General features: G+C 48.0%; 1 protein-coding gene across 6 annotated transcripts in view; it reads left to right on the top strand.

The window, feature by feature from the left end:
* SMAP1 (small ArfGAP 1) overlaps positions 1 to 15,805 on the top strand; it is a 153,507-nt gene that overhangs the window by 129,574 nt on the left and 8,128 nt on the right. For all 6 annotated transcript variants that reach the window (XM_082474233.1, XM_082474231.1, XM_082474234.1 and 3 more), the window contains 2 exons: positions 108 to 198; positions 13,794 to 13,921. In XM_082474233.1, the coding sequence (XP_082330359.1) occupies positions 108 to 198; positions 13,794 to 13,921 (219 nt within the window). The remainder of the gene's footprint in view (positions 1 to 107; positions 199 to 13,793; positions 13,922 to 15,805) is intronic.

Here is a 15,805-nt window from a genome sequence, read left to right as displayed (position 1 = left end):
CATAGGCTACATGACACTAACTTTATCAAAACTATGCCTAATTGGGGCTTAAAAGTCTTGTTCAGTTTATTTGAAAAAAATAATAAATCTGATTATTTACTTTAAAGCTGCAGAAGAAAGAAGATCAGCAATTGGAGCCTAAAAAAAGTACCAGCCCTAAAAAAGCTGCAGAGCCCACTGTTGATCTTTTAGGACTCGGTAAGTAATAAAACAATACAAGTCATCATTAATTAGAGTTACAAAACAATTGAAACGTTTACTTGAAGCGAATATAATAGCTTTATCGTCAGTGTGCCAAAAGATACCTGTTAACTGAATTTGAAAATGGTATGATTAGTTTGCTGAGTTCCAACCAAAAGGGAAATCTTTAACAAGGGAGCTGGTGTCTGTCAGCAGTGCCTTCATGGAAATACAAGTAATGAGTTCCTTGGGGAGAGAGGATATCAAAGTACTCTTCAAAGGCTTGGTGGACTGGGACATCTCAGCATTTGAAATGAAGAGTAGATTGTTTTTTCTCCTCCCCACCTTTCTCTTTATTTAGTTTTGTTGGAGGAGGGGTCCCTTAGCAAAATAATTATGGTGTAGCCTTATTATAACATGTGCTGTTTTAAAGGCCACTTAAATTTTGGTTAGCTGAAGCAACATGCTTTATACCTAGATCTAGTGGCTAGATTCATTTTATGTGTCTGATGACAGTAAGAACTTCTGTGCTCATTTTAATGTCATATTTATTCTCATGGCCGACAGATAGATGTTGTCTGCCTGGTGAGTAAACAGACTTCCATTCAAGGAGTGCTTGTACTGTCCTTATCTACAAATACTGTCAGCTCTTTTTACATTTTTCTCCTCTTCCTTTTAAAATAGCTTGATAAATGGTTATTTTTAGTAATATCTGAGCCTTCAGCAGTAATTAATTTAGAATTTGTTTTTTAGTTTAGGGAAAGATTAATGACAGAGGAAAACAGTGAAAGATAGTTGGAAGGTAGAGTCGAACTTCATACACTGCTTTTCTAAAAATTGATCTTTGTTCTTATTGAGAAAATTGTGTTCTGTCTTAAGAATTACAACTGAATGTTTTTGTCTTACTTAGGAAACTGGTGTATCATGCAGATATACTCCCTATAGATAAACATCTTCTATGGTGGTGAAAATAAGTGGTATATCAGAAATATAAAAATAGGGCTCAGTCCAGGGGCTCTAAATATAATTGTGTTGAATACTAGTTCTCATAATTTCTGTATTTTATTTCCTTTGCTATAAATGAGAAAAAAGACTTACTGCCTCAGTACGGAAAGATCCTACTAGGACTCCATGCGCCTTTGTCTTGGCGGCAGAATTTCCTTTCCGGCCTTGAGTGCCTGGTTATCGGTCCATAACTTAGAAACTGAGCCAGGCCTGGCCCTTACCCTACAGACTCGCTCACTGACCCCGCACCTCCTCCTGAAGTGTCTGCTGTGTGTCTGGGCGCTGTCGTAGGCACTGGGGAGAGAGCTGTGAGAGAAGACAGACGAAAGTACCTGACCCCTGTCTGGGGAGACAGTGAAGAGATAGTTAAGTAAAATACGTCATGGGTCATGTTTGCTAAGTGCTGTAGCTAAAAGAGAACAAAAAGCAGTGGTGTGATTTAAAGTAGGGTTCAGGGGGTGGGTGTTGGGGGCCCCCGAGATACCGTCGGAGCGAAGACCTGAGGAGGCGGCGCTCCCTGGCCGTGAGCGGGCGGGACCAGGAGGAGGACGCGCTGGCGGGGCCGGCTGGGAGTGACACTGTGACCTGACTTCGGCTGCTACTCTGGGTGTCCTGGACATGCACGGGAGGATTCAAGCAAAGAAGTACCTCATCCGACTTTGGTTCTTCAGGAGCCCTACGGCCACCCTGTTGAGAATAGTGTAGCAAGACGAGGTGCGGGCCGGTGACACAGGTGGGAGGGGTGGTGGCCACGGGAGTTGCGAGAAGTAGCTGGTTCTGGGCCTGGTTTTAGAGAGGGAGCCAGTGGGGTTTGCTGCCCGGTGGAAGCTGTAGGGTGTTTCCCTCGGGGAGTGACCCTGCGGGACAGGCGGGCCTGCTAGGCGGTCCCCAGGAGCCACGCGGGCTGGGGCCCGGGAGATGGGTGGCGGGACGGGCCTCGGGTGCCCAGCCCTTGGCGCGGTGGTGCTGCGTAGTCGCGAGCCTGGAGCTCGACCCCTGACCTCGGCGAACGCTTGTCCCTCTCGCTGTCAGCACGTGGGTCAGCGCGGCGTCTCTGCCGTCCGGCCGTTCGCCGTCACACGGTGTCTCCATTTGTCGAGCTCCTGTCCTGTGCCCCTGCCTTCCACCGCCCAGGCTCAGAGTCCCTGGGTTTTGGGGTTTGGGGACGGCAGCACCGCTCCTCTGGTGTCAGTGTCTGGGAGAGTCAGCCGCGCTGGCAGCGGTTCCGCTTCTCTCACTCACAGGCCTGTGAGTCGGGAAGGCTGCTGTCTTTTTAGACGGGGAGAGCGTCAGGAGCCCGTGTCCTTAGGGGAGAACCGAGGTCCGCTTAGGGCAGGACGGAGCGGGAGTGTTTGAGGGAGAGGTTAAGGGCGTAGAGAGGGCTTTGTGGGTGGTAGACAGTTCTGGGTCATGCGCTGGAGCAGCTCCAGAGGCGGCAGGGTGGGCGATGGGGTCAGAAAGAGGGATTGGGCGTCTTGTTGACGGAGTTGTAGCAGCAGGAGACTGGGAGCCTTACCCAGAGCACATTACGGCTCTTCCCTCCTGCTGGTTATCAGTAACCTAAATTCCTTCAAAAGGTATTTTCAGACTTTCAGAGAACAGCACTCCTAAACCAGGATTGATTGTTGGTGTCTCCCTCGGGCAGCAGACTGTTTTTCTGCTGCCCAAGGTAAGCGTGGCACTCTGGTTTTCCCCTGGAAAGTGAGACACAGTGGGGCGGAAGGGCAGGTGCCTTGCAGTCTGGTTTATGGTCGTGCAGAAAAGATGGCATATCCCCATGTGAATGAGACCAGAACGGGCGTAAACTGAAAACATCTGCAGAAAATACAGAGAAGATCCCCACAGGGTTAGTTCAGTTACACAGCCATGGCGGGCCAGGAGTCCCAGGGTTACTGTGTGCACTCAGGATCACATTCAGTAGACTCCTGTAGCGTAAGAGTCAAGATCATTTTTTAGAAATTCGAACTCCCCTTTAAACGGCCCTTTGGCAAGTCTTTTTTTCAACCTGTTTTCTTCGGCTCACCTTTCCAGATCTACTCCCCGTCCCAAGGTCAAACATAAAATGCTGTCTGTATACTTTTTAGCAGCAAGAGTCAGCAAATTTTTTTCTGAAAAGGGCCAAATGTTTTTAGCTTTGCAGACCGTACTCAGCTCTGCCCCATGATGGGCACGTAGCTACACGAGTGGGTGGGCGGCGAGCGAGGCTGAGCTCTGCTGGACTTGAAGATGTGCTCCTGATCATACCTGCAAGGGTGACTTCGTCTGTAGGTGTTAACTCACGTTGGAAGCTTGTAGAAATACTGTTTATTCAGTGCTTTACTGTCTGATATCAGAAGTGGGGTCAGCTACTTGGTTATTACCTGCCCTGTGATCTTGGAAATAACCAAGATCTTAGGGCCCCTCTCGACTGAGGCCCAGAATGAACAAGCCCTGGATGCTCCGGACACAGACCCGCGTGCCTGCAGTGTGTCCCCGCTGTGTGAGAAGAGAACTGAAACTGGCTTCCAGGGCCGTGGGCGGTGCTCGCCGCGCCCTGCACTGTGTGCTCCTGTCCGTGCTTTGGTGATTATGACTTCGTTTTCACGTGATGAAAACTGACAGACTGCTTAGCAGTCGGTCAGGGTGATCTCGCGTGCTTTTATTTTTCTTTCTCTTTGTAGAAGATCCCGTCTGAGATTAGAGTCGTCAGGGGTGAGCACCGGCTCTGAGTGTAAGGCTTGAGCAGCGTCGTAAACTGCAGGCTTCAGCTCAGTCTCCCCAGAGGTGGGAGCCCTCCGCGGGTGTCCGTCCTCAGCCCCCGTTCCGTGTGCGCACCGCCGGCCGCCTGCTCCCTGCTCAGGAGGCTCTGAGCGCAGGCCCATTGGGCACGGGGGTGGGGGGGGCGGGCGGGCTGTGTGTGTGTGTGTGTGTGTGTGTGTGTGTGTGTGTGTGACTCGGGGACCTCGGAAGAGCTCACAGAGAATCGAGTGTGAGCTCAGTGATGAAAATCATACTGAACTATAGAGATGTATTTAGACAGAGGCTTCCTCAGTTTTTTCTTAATTGAAAAGCTCAAAGGAACATACAGTACAGCTTTGGGCAAGTTTTAAAGTCTTTGCTTCATGCCTGTGTTTCAGGAAAGAAAAGCATTAGCTTACCACAGTAGCCGAGTTCAGGTGGGTTGACAATGCTAGTTAAACGTGGTTTTTAGTAAATAACCAGCTTAATTATCTAGTAATATATATATTCCAGTTTTATATAATGAGAGGTGAATGTATTACTTTTTTTCCTCTAGATTTTTTTGTTTTTATGAGATTTTCTGGACAGAGAACAAACTAAAGGATAAAACACCCACAGAAAACACTAGTTACTTTTAAAGCAGAAAATTCCTGCAGGGAGATTTCTGTTTTTCAAAGGCCATACGCTCTAAAGTGAAACCAGCTTGTGACTGGGCGGACCGAAAGAATGCCAGCCGTGGCCCAGCCCTGGACCCCGCCTGCGGCCCGGAGCTGTACACTCGGCGGGTCCGGGGGTCGGGGTAGTTTGTGTGGCACTCCTGTTTTCCAGGGAGGGAGGAAGAGGGCCGCTCTGTCTAGCGTGAGTGTCTGAAGTAATTTTGTAGTCTGTTATGCTTTTCAGCTATGGCTTAAAACCTGATAAAAATGTTTATTTTTTCTGCTGCCAAGCGTATGGTCTGCGAACGATTATAGATGTTATTACCCTTTCAGAAAGCAGGTCTCGGGAATCGGTGGTAGTTCTGTGTGATCACACCTGTGGAGCGAGAGCAGGCAGGTGGGGGCCTGCGTCACTGGGGGAGACCCGGCTGCCGGCAGCTCCCCGTGTGGCCCCGAGTCCGGGCTGGGAGGCAGCCGGGGGCGACAGGCGGGCCAGCGGGAGGACCAGCACCGCAACCCGGGGACGAGGGCACGGCCCTGCCAGACCTGGGCCGAGAGCAAGAGGGCAGCTTCGCGGGCCTCCGGGGACCGTGCCGGCGACAGGAAGCAGGCAGGCGAGGCTCAGGTGTTGAAGGAGCGAACGCGGCTGCGGATGAGGCGCCTTGTGACTGCAGGTGGCTGAGACGGGGGCGGTGTCTGATGATCGTGGCGGGCGAGCAGTTTGGGGGGCGGCGCGGGGGGCGGCGAGGTCGGGAGTCGGGCTCCTCTTTCCTGCCCCCTGTCCCGTCCCCCTCGGAGCCCTGGCTCTAAGCTCAGGCCCCCCAGCCCCCCGGCCTCAGGACCACGTCCAAACTTTGGGGGTTTCCCTGCACCAGTTGCTTTTCTCAGGAGGGAAAACTTCTCCCAGAAGATCCCCCAGCAGAGTTCTCAGGGACCCGCTGGGCCAGACTTGCATTCCATGGCCTCTCTCCAGGGCGGGCGAGGCCTCTGCAGTGGAGACGGCTCTGTCGGCAGGAGGCCTCTGCGCAGCACCTGGCCGGGTGTGTGTCAGCCTGCGACGGCCCTGCAGCGTGGAGCATACTGTACACACACGCCCGCACACACACACACGCACATGCACACATGCGCGCACACACGCACATGCACACACACACACACACACACACACCTTTGCCCCTTTTCCTTCTCCCTCCCCCCCCCCCCCGTTTTTTTTTAACAGACAAGGACACTGAAGCTGACAGAAGTTGGCTTCCAAGGCTCGGCTTCTGGACGACAGAACTGGGTGCAAACCCAGGTCTCCCTGACTTCACAGTCCCGTCTCGGCTCGTAGATGAACCGCAGCAAGATGTTTGACTCAAGTAGTAATTAAATGGTCATCTTGTTACTTTAAGAAACACTGAGATAGTGCCTACCATGTGCCAGCCACTGTTTTTGAGTGTTTGCAGACATTTATTCGTTGGATCTTTGCAACAGCCCTGAAATTGGTGAACTCCATTGTTTTCATTTTACGAATGAAGAAACTGAGGCACAGAGAGGTTAACTGAGTTGCCGAAAGTCACACCGTTGGTAGATTACAGAGCCTGACCCGTGTTCTTAACTGTTACACTGTGTTGAGCTCTGATAGGAAATGAAATTCCGAGAGTGCCAGGTGACACTGTGTCACATCAGACAGACATTAGGCCCGTTTGTCCAGGGGACAGCTGGCAGCATCGTGGCACGGGGGAGCCCTGGAGTTAGAGGCGGTACCCTGGGCTCTGGCGTCTTCACCGGGAAGTGGACGCAACAGCCTCTCCGTGGCTGTTGGCCAGAGCGTAAACGAGTGGATAGTGTGACATAGGCAGCACAGTACTGTGCACAGAGGGGGGAGCAGGTGTCTCTGTGGGGACGGGGCGGGGAGCGGGGGCGCCCGGGGCTCCTGCGGGAGGTGCCGGGGAGAGCGGTGGCTGCAGAGAGAGCTGACCTGTCCTCTACGGTCTGGCTTCATACTTGCAGAGTTCTTGTCTCTTGAGGCTGTAAAGTGGTACAGAAGTGTTTGAGATATATATCTTATATACATATGAAAACTGTATATCTGTATAATTTTTAAAGAACAGTCAGTTCTACGACGTTTGCTTCTGAAACCGCTTCTCAGCAGTTTCAGACGCTCTCGGTCAGTGTGTGTGTCCCCTGAGAGGTGGCGGCACTGCGGACCCCTCTCAGCGCTGTCGTACCCATCCACAGGGCACCCCCTGCCCCGAAGCCCCCCAGCTTGCAGGGACCTGTGGAAGGAGGGGCTCGGGAAGGAAGGGGTAAACAGAGCAGGAGGTTCACAGCAACTGTTAAAGGCCACTCAGTCATTTCAGTAGGCTAGCCTAAAGGCCACCTGCTTAGCAGTAAGAAAAATTAACTAAAAATTAAAAATAAATAATTCCACTTGACTCTCAGCCATCTTTTTTTAAGCTTTTGAAAACAGTTTGAAGCTTGAAAATTTTAATATGCTTCAAATGAACGTCTGTGACTTGAGTTTACAAGGTAACACACGTGGGAGTTTATTTCATTTCATAAGGCAAGTGTGTGTTTTAATACAAAGGAATTCGAAGTAACGTTTTTATTAAGGAAAAGGCTTTAAATGGTTTCTTGAGTAGAAAATGAAAAGGGCTGTTTGAGTAACGTGAAAACGTGCAAAGCTTTAAGAAGAAGGAGTTTTGCCGTTAGGAGAGCATCACTGCGTCTCATGGAAGCAGTCTTCTTCTTTCAGTGCTGTTTCCACTTCAGATTCTCTGCTTCTCAGGATGACGCCTCACTAGTTACAGGTGACGAATTAGACTTGGCAGCTTTCATTGTAGCCAGGGTGTGCTCAAGGCTGAGGGTTCACGGTCAGTCAAGAATAATAATGAAAAACATATCCACTTACTTACCATGTTCCTCTCTGCCTTACGCTAGGTTAGTAATACACAAAATCTCATGCTGCTCCTTGACATTTTTTATCATTTGTGCAAATAGATTATGACCAGCTAATGCCTCTGACATTCAAGTAAAGGATGAATTCAATTAATATTTACTGAGCACCAGCCAAGTTCATGGGACTCTGGTAAACACGAGAGAACACAGCTCTGTGCGTGTCTAGTAGTACAAGTGGGGATGCGTCCACGTGCAGTCTGGAAATGAGAAGACAGAGGACTGTTGCTCAGGGAAGAGTGGGATTGTGGAAGAGAGATGGTTATGAAAATTCAGCGTGAAACCTGGCATAAAGCCAAAATTCACAATTTACATTTTACTTTCCTCAATTCAGAGGTTACTTTTCTTGCTGTTGCTAGTCAGAGGAGGAGCAGCTGAATTTTTCATGCTGTGCAAACTGACGTCAGGCAAAATCTCATGTGTCCTGGGGGTCATCTTTAGAGTGAGTGGCAGCCGGGAAGGGCGAGTGAGCCCCCAGACACACGGGCTCCTCGTGCCTCCCGTTTGTCGAGCGTCTTGTGATTTAAAGCCCGTCTGCTTCTTGTTGAGCAGACAGCTTCGGACGACCGACGGGTCAGGGCTGTGATGGCGCTTGGAGCAGAGCTGTGGAGAGGGGAGTAGGGTTGCTGAGGAGGCTGAGCCAGGCGTGAGCCGTCGTGCGTATGTGTGTGTGTGTGTGTGTGTTGCCGTGGCTGCAGCGATGCTCCCAGCTGTGGACAGTGGTGCTGGAGGACAGGGTTGTGATCGAGAGAGAGAACTGCAGCCTCACTGCCGTGGGGGCCCGGAGTAGGGGTTCCAGCCGGGATGCGGTTGCGGTAGCGAGGTGGCCAGTCGCCTGGGCGTGAGGCCGTGAGACTGGGAAGGGAGACGGTGGGGGTACCGGCAGCAGTGGTTGCAGGGCCTTCCAGGAGAACGTGGACTCAGAGGAGGAGGTTTCCATGGAGCAAGGGTCAGCGAGGGCCAGATGAGGGGAGTGGAGAGGGCAGAGACTCAGAGGGGTTTGTAACCAGACCCCTGGTTCTTTTCAGAGTCAGTGTCATTATTTCCTTTCTTCTCCCAACAGAAGCAGGATCGCCCCCCTGACTGTCGTTTTTCCCCACGGCTCTGCTGTCCCCAAGAAACCCTCTGGTGATCTGTCTGGAAAGCATTTCAATTCACCAGTCATTTGTGGAGCGTTTGCTCTGTGCCAGCGCTGATTGAGGAGACAGCCGAGCCCCCTTTCTGACAGAGGATGGGGGGACAGGGCCTAGGCAGTCAGTGTGGTGCAAGTGTGAGCATGTGGGGCGTGTCCGTCACACTCAGTGCGTTCACACGCCGACAAAAACAAAAAATGACATTACTGATAGGAAGGCACCTGGGAAGGCTGCCGCTTTGCAGCCCCTGGATTTGGGGGGAGGAGTTGGGAGGCTGCCTGGCCAGGCGGGGCGGGGGTGTGGGGGCGCGGGGCCGATGGTGCGGGGTCGGAGGGGTGGGGCCAAGGGGGCAGGTCGGGGGGCCGGAGGGGTGGGGGCCGCGGGGGGTGGGGCCGCAGGGGGCGGGGCCGAGGGGTCGCAGGGCGGAGGGGAGGGGGTGGCGGAGGGGAGGGGGCTGCGCCTGGCTCGTTGGTGCGGCCAGCCTCACCCTCTGTGCCCTCTTCTCGGGAGGCGGGGCAGCTGCCCCAGGGAACTGTTTCAACCTTGGACGGGGTAGGGGCACTGCTTCTGTTTGGGGGAACCAGGAAAGGCTGCTCAGAACGGTTATAGCAGTTGAGTTTTCCGGCTGTACCACCGGACTTATGTTGAAATCCTAGTCTTATTGTGTCAAAATCTCTGGAGGTGATGGGGGCGTTAAACTGAGACACTTTATATAGCGCTTGATCAGAGTACCCGGCAACAGAACTTAAAAGTGTTAGTATTAATAGTGTGTTATTAAAAATCCGAAGTGTTATATTCTTATTTCCTTTTAGTTTATGCATGGTATCATTCAAAGGCATTTGGAATGGGCCAAGAAGAAGACACTAAATACTGTTTTAAGTACTTTGTTTACCTGTACTCATTTGGGTTTTTGCTGTCAGGTGAGTTCTGGCATAGCCACGATTAATAGAATCGACAGCTACATGGAAGGCTTCTAGATGGTAGAAGTGGCCTTCACGACGTTGTGATATTTGAAACGCTCCCTTCTTTCTAAGCATCTGCCAGTGTCGTGATGTGCAGGAGGCCAGTAGCTGCGCGCTGGGCAGGCCTGCTCGTGTGAGATGCAGCACCGAGTTTTAACAGCTTTCTTTCTTTGGCTCAAAACGGTTAAGCTTTTCTTGTGAATTTCTGCTATGTGTGCAGTATAAAACAGTCATCTACCAACTCGGTTTTCAGACCAAACATTAGTCTGAAATCTTAGGGTAACGTAGAAAGAAAATAGTTGCCCACAAGCAGCTAATTGTAGGCTTGATGCCTTGCCTGTAAAACTGAAATTCCTTCCCTGTTTTACTGCATTGTCCTAGTTTCTTGTTTGCTCATTTCCTCTTCGAGGGGTCCTTTGTGCCTCTTTATCGTTCTTTCTGGTGGTGTTCCAGCCAAGTGTCTGCCGGTTGCCTCAGGCTGTTCTTGTACTCTGGCGCTCCCATTCTGTTTGTGTCCACCGGCTGCTGTTTCTGCATGTTGATGAGGGGGGCTGCTCCCCGCCCCTCCCCCCCCCCCCCCCCCCCGCCCCTGCAGCCCAGCGGGGAGCCCGTGCGCACTGGGAGGTGCTACGCTTTCGCAGACGGCCACTCCCGCCCTGGAGGCGCTGCGTGGCCTGGCCCTTGGCTGCCCAGCCCCTGGACGGGGAGGTTTCCATTGGTCTGGGTGTGTGTGCACGTGTGCCCACGTATCTGTACACTCTAAATGTAACCCGTGTGGATTGAACTATTTTTCTTACATTATAGTGATAATGTAAACATTTACACTGTTTAAACCATTTAATTTGAATAAGACTTACTCTTTCTAAATTTTTAAATGTTTATCTGAAAAACTGCTTTTAACATCTTGGTATTCTATGGCTTTTGTGGCCTCTGAGCTTCTATTTGATCGGCGGCCAGGACGGTGCCGCTGGTGAACCCTTGATGGAGAGGCCGCGTCGAGCTGCAGTGGTTGTGACGGGGCTGCCCGTGTCCCAGGTGCCCCTCCGTGGCCGCACCGGCCGGGCCCCTCACTGTACCCTGAGGAGATGCTGGGCCTGGCAGGAGGATGGGGGCGGGGTGTGTGTGTGTGGAGACAGGCTGGCGCGGAGTGGGTTCTGAACTGTTGACGCCACTGCTTCTCTAACTTAGTACTAATAATTATTAACTGTGTAAGGGTTGGTTTTTAATGTTCAGACTTTTAAGTGATTTCTTTATCTACAGCTGTAACTACGTGACTTTTGTGCAATGTGGCTTAAAGAAAAGAGCACTCACTGGTCCAGGGCTCAGAAGACTTCATTCTAGTACAAGTTTTGCTGCTTCACTAGGGAGGCGACATCGAGTCTTTAATCTCTCTGTGCCCTGGTTTCTGTAACTGGGGGTGATGGAAGGAGATGCCTTCTCATTCTCCATGGAGACAGAAATGATAACATGGAAACGTTCTTTTAAAAAGTCCAGGAAGCAGGTGATGTTTATAGTGATGGTAGTGATAACTAGCCTTCCCGTCCTTTTTAAATACTGAAAATAAAAAACACAAGTTTTGAAACGAATTGAAACAGTCCTTTGTAGAGAATGTGTTTTAGCAAGACAAATGTAGTAAGTCAAATTAGCAGACATTGAAATCCAGTGGGAAAACTCGTTGGGAATTTGTTTACTGATTTTGCAAGGTCGAGACGTTTTCATGTAAGTTAAGCATTTGTTTTTTGACAATTCTGTGAATGCTTAGCTTTTTTAGTAACAAGGAGAATTGATGGGAGTTCTAATCCGTCATATTAGGGGATTGTGTGGGGAGAAGACTGGGGGACTTTGAACAGACTTAAAAGTCTGTACTACTTTGAACAGACTTAAAATTTCTGAAACATGTTCAGTTTATAAAGTAATGCAAATGCATTATTTGCTTGTAGTCGATGAGCCTCTTGGTTCTCACACAGTGCTTCCCGAGCTCACTGGTGTTGTATAAGCTAATTGACATGTCCTGGGGCAAAAAATAGATTGATACCTTTTTCCCCAATTCACCAAAAATAATAATGGTAGTAATAATAATAAGTTAATGATAGCATTTTCTCATGTTTAAGGGTTTTTTTAATATAAATTTGTCCTAATTGTTAGTGTTTGCTATTACTTGAAACAGCAAAAAGTTTTAACTGAAAAACTGGGAATAGTTACTTATGCTCATTTTTACTTTTGTTCCTCTTGGTTGTGGTTTATCTTGGAGGACATGTGCTTCTGTCTGTGAGTTTAAGTTGCATGCAGTACAGTCATATTTTCTGCTAATAAAGCGCTTCCGTGTTCACGTGATAGAATGAACGTGTCTGTCTGATGAGGTTGTCCCCCTGTCCTCAGCTCTGCAGCTTAGGGGTTCAAGCACCACTGACTCACATGGCAGTGTTATTTGAGTTTCTTTACCGAGTTGTGGATGGCACAGAGATGTTCCTTTAGTTGTGTTTTTAATCTAGAATACCCTGTCCTTCTAAAATATTTTATTTCTCGTTCATATTACCTGATGTACTACACATCAGGTAAATGGAATGTGGAATGGGCTGGAAAACATAAAATAGCACCTGAAAGAAGTCTAACTTCAGAATGAATGTTGCCACTTTGAATGAGTTAGAAATGGAAAAAATTACTTTCATGTATGAGTCATATTTGAATTCTTTTATGTCATGGTTGGGTGTTAGCTTAAAGTTCTGTATATTATAAATTAGTAATAATCTACGCATTCTTTTATTGCTTCACCTTTAAATTGTCCGTAGTGCTTATAGAGATATAACAGGTGTAACGCATAAACGTATGTACTGAGTATATTTTTTTCATGGCTCTGATAACGTGATATCATGGAAAATTATTGATAAATACTTGCAATTGGTTTCTTCCAAACTAACCTTTCATGGGTTTCACACACACTTTTATAAATTAAGTAGTAAAGAATATTTTACTGTGACCATTTATTCATTGTAATTAACGATAATTTGTTTCACTGAAGCTTAAACAGGGAAATAAAAGATACTAATTTCTATAGTTACACCTCAAAAAAGAGAAGAAATCTGTGAGTCTCTGTGGGTTGTGATAGCAGTACCTAGTACGTGGTAGATCTTCCGTTCAGTCTGTCCAGCATTCAGGGATCTACTCTGTGCAAGACGTCTTGGAAGACGCCTCATCTGCCTTTGAGGAGCGTGTGGCTCATCGGAGGCGTCAGGGGAGGCTGTAGAAAGCTGTCACGTGGGAGCTCGCTTAGGGCCTAAGTCCTCGGAGATTGGCGTTGTGGTGTTCTGAACTGTTCCTTGGGTCGTGGCCACGGAACACTGAGCCGTGTGAGCTGTCCTGCTCCCTGAAAGCCCGTGCTTGCAAGCTCCCTGCACCGCCCCCCACCGGCCCCCCACCCGACACTCGTGAGTGCTGGACCGACGTCGGGGGGGGGGGGGAACGAGAGCTCCGAGGGCGAGCAGGAGGCCGATGTGGGGTGTCGGCGCCGCCCGGCGGCTCGGTGCCCCCAACACCGAAGGTGCCGCGCTTGGATACAGAGAGGGTCTGTTCCAGTGTTGTGTGGATACTTCCTACGGAATCAGTATATAGCGTATGTTTGTTTTCTTTCTGTCCAGTTTTTTTTCTTATGTAACTTTAAAATTTAACATTTCAGACATTTTAAATCATTAAAATGTATTTCCAAGGTAGGTAAACGTGGTATGAAGTAATACTGGAAACACACACACACACGTGCGCACGCGCACACACACGTGCGTATTTATGGAGAAGCAGCCTTTGTAGGAACATGGAATCATATCCCAGCTTAACCAGTGACCGCAGAAGTAGTGCCAGTCTCACAGGGTTATGGGATTAAGTGAGTTAATCTATGTGAAGTACTCAGCACAGCACCTTACGTGTAAGGAAGCATCAGGACACAGAATAATGTCAGTAGTATAATACCGTTTGTTAAAAAGGGGTTTGCACATATACTTAGACACCGGTGGGTGAAGAATATTTCTTCGAGAACAAACAAAACTGGGAATGGTTTCTTTGGGAAAGAAGAGAGAGCCTGGGGTAGAAGGAGGGCGTACATTTTGTTGTTAACTTTTTGAACTTCTAACCATATGTTTTTAGAATAAAGCCATGTTTCAAGTAATTTAAGAGATTCTAGAATCTTTAAGACAAGAATCTGTTTTTTTCAGATGGCCCTGCTGAGGTGCCAGTGACTAATGGGAACACAGCCACGGGACAGGCCTTGAACGACGATCTGGACATCTTTGGACCGATGATTTCTAATCCCTTACCCGCAACTGTCCTGCCACCAGCTCAGGTATGTGTTAAGAGTATGGTTTTACACTGTGTATTTTTTTTTTTGGAAAGTTTCAATTTTGAATTGTTTCTAACTTGAAAGCCTCTAGATCTTTAGGCCAGGAGTTGGCAAACTAAGCCTGCAGCTTGTTTTTGCAAATAAAGTGTGATTGGAGACGGCCACTCCATTTACTTCCATGCTGTCTGTGGCCGCTTTCACACTGCAAAAGCAAGCTGAGTAGTTGCAGCAGATATTCTATGACCCACAGAGCCTAAGAGTCCCTGTCTGAAGTTTGCTAACTCTTGCTCTAGGCAAATGGTGTTTAGAATGAGTAAGTGGGAAAACTCGGACTGTTTCAGCCTTGCCTGCGATCCACAAGGTTACTTACTTCAGAGGTTTTTGAACTGTTCGGTGTGTGAACATGGACCAGAAGCCCGTAGTTCTTTTCTTGTGCTCTGTCGAGCCAGCCCAGGACAGTGTTTCCTTCCGGGTGCAGGAAAACCGAGAACGAGAAATTCTAGCAAACTCAGTACTCATATGCTTTTTTGTGAAGACACATTATTTCTTAGCCTTAAAACCTGCCTTTTTTTATTTTAATGATTTTTAAAAAAATTATTTAGCACGTAATATTAACGATAAAGACTTTTAAAAAGTATCAGTGGTAAAGAAATTTTGACTTGCCTTCTTAACATTACATGGAATTTCTTTTTCTTTTTTTGCCTTTATTCTTTTTTTAAAAAATTGAAGTCTAGTTGATTTACAATGCTGTGTTAGGTTCAGGTGTACAGCAAAGTGATTCAGTTATACATATATGTTCTTTTTCAGATTCGTTTCCCTTATAGGTTATTACAAAATATTGAGTATAGTTCCCTGTGCTATATAGTAGGTCCTTGTTGGTTAACTGTTTTATATATAGTAGTGTGTATATGTTAATCCCAAACTCCTAATTTATCCCTCCCCCCCTTTCCCCTTTGGTAACCATAGCTTTGTTTTCTATGTCTGTGAGTCTGTTTCTGCTTTGTAAGTAAGTTCATTTGTGTCGTATTTCATTGATTGATTGATTGCCACACCACGCAGCATGTGTGGGACCTTACAGGGATCGAACCCGCGCCCCCCCCCCCCCCCCCCGCAGTGGAAGCGCAGAGTCTCAACCACTGGAACGCCAGCGAAGTCCCTGTGTCGTATTTTAGATTCCACATATAAGTGATATCATATCATATTTGTCTTTCTCTTACTTCACTCAGTATGATAATCCCTAGGTCCATCCATGTTGTTGCAAATGGCATTGTTTCATTCTTTTTATGGCTGAGCAATATTCCATTGTATATATGTACCACATCTTCTTTATTCATTCCTCTGTCGATGGACATTTAGGTTGCTTCCATGTCCTGGCTGTTGTAAACAGTGCTGCAATGAACACTGGGGTGTATGTGTCTTTTTGAATTACGGTTTTCTCTGGGTATATGCCCAGTAGTGGGATTGCTGGGTCGTATGGTAGTTCTATTTTTAGTTTTTTAGGGAACCTCCATACTGTTCTCCATAGTGGCTGCACCAATTTACATTCCCACCAACAGTGCAAGAGGGTTCCCTTTTCTCTACACCCTCTCCAGCATTTATTGTTTGTAGATTTTTATGATGATGGCCATTTTGACCAGTGTGAGGTGGTACCTCATTGTAGTTTTGATTTGCATTTCTCTAATAATTAGAGATGTTGAGCATCTTTTCATGTGCTTTTTAGCCATCTGTATGTCTTTGGAGAAATGTCCGTTTAGATCTTCTGCCCATTTTTGGATTGGGTTGTTTGTTTTTTTGATATTGAGCTGCATGAGCTGTTTGTATATTTTGGAGATTAATCCCTTGTCGGTCACATCTTTTTTTTTGTTAAATATTTCAAATATTTTTTCA

This window comes from Balaenoptera physalus (genome assembly GCF_965194825.1).
Source record: "Balaenoptera physalus genome assembly, chromosome: 9".
NCBI classification, from domain to species: Eukaryota; Metazoa; Chordata; class Mammalia; order Artiodactyla; family Balaenopteridae; genus Balaenoptera; species Balaenoptera physalus.
Note: the sequence above shows the minus strand (reverse complement) of the source record. Positions and strands in the feature narration are given on the sequence as shown.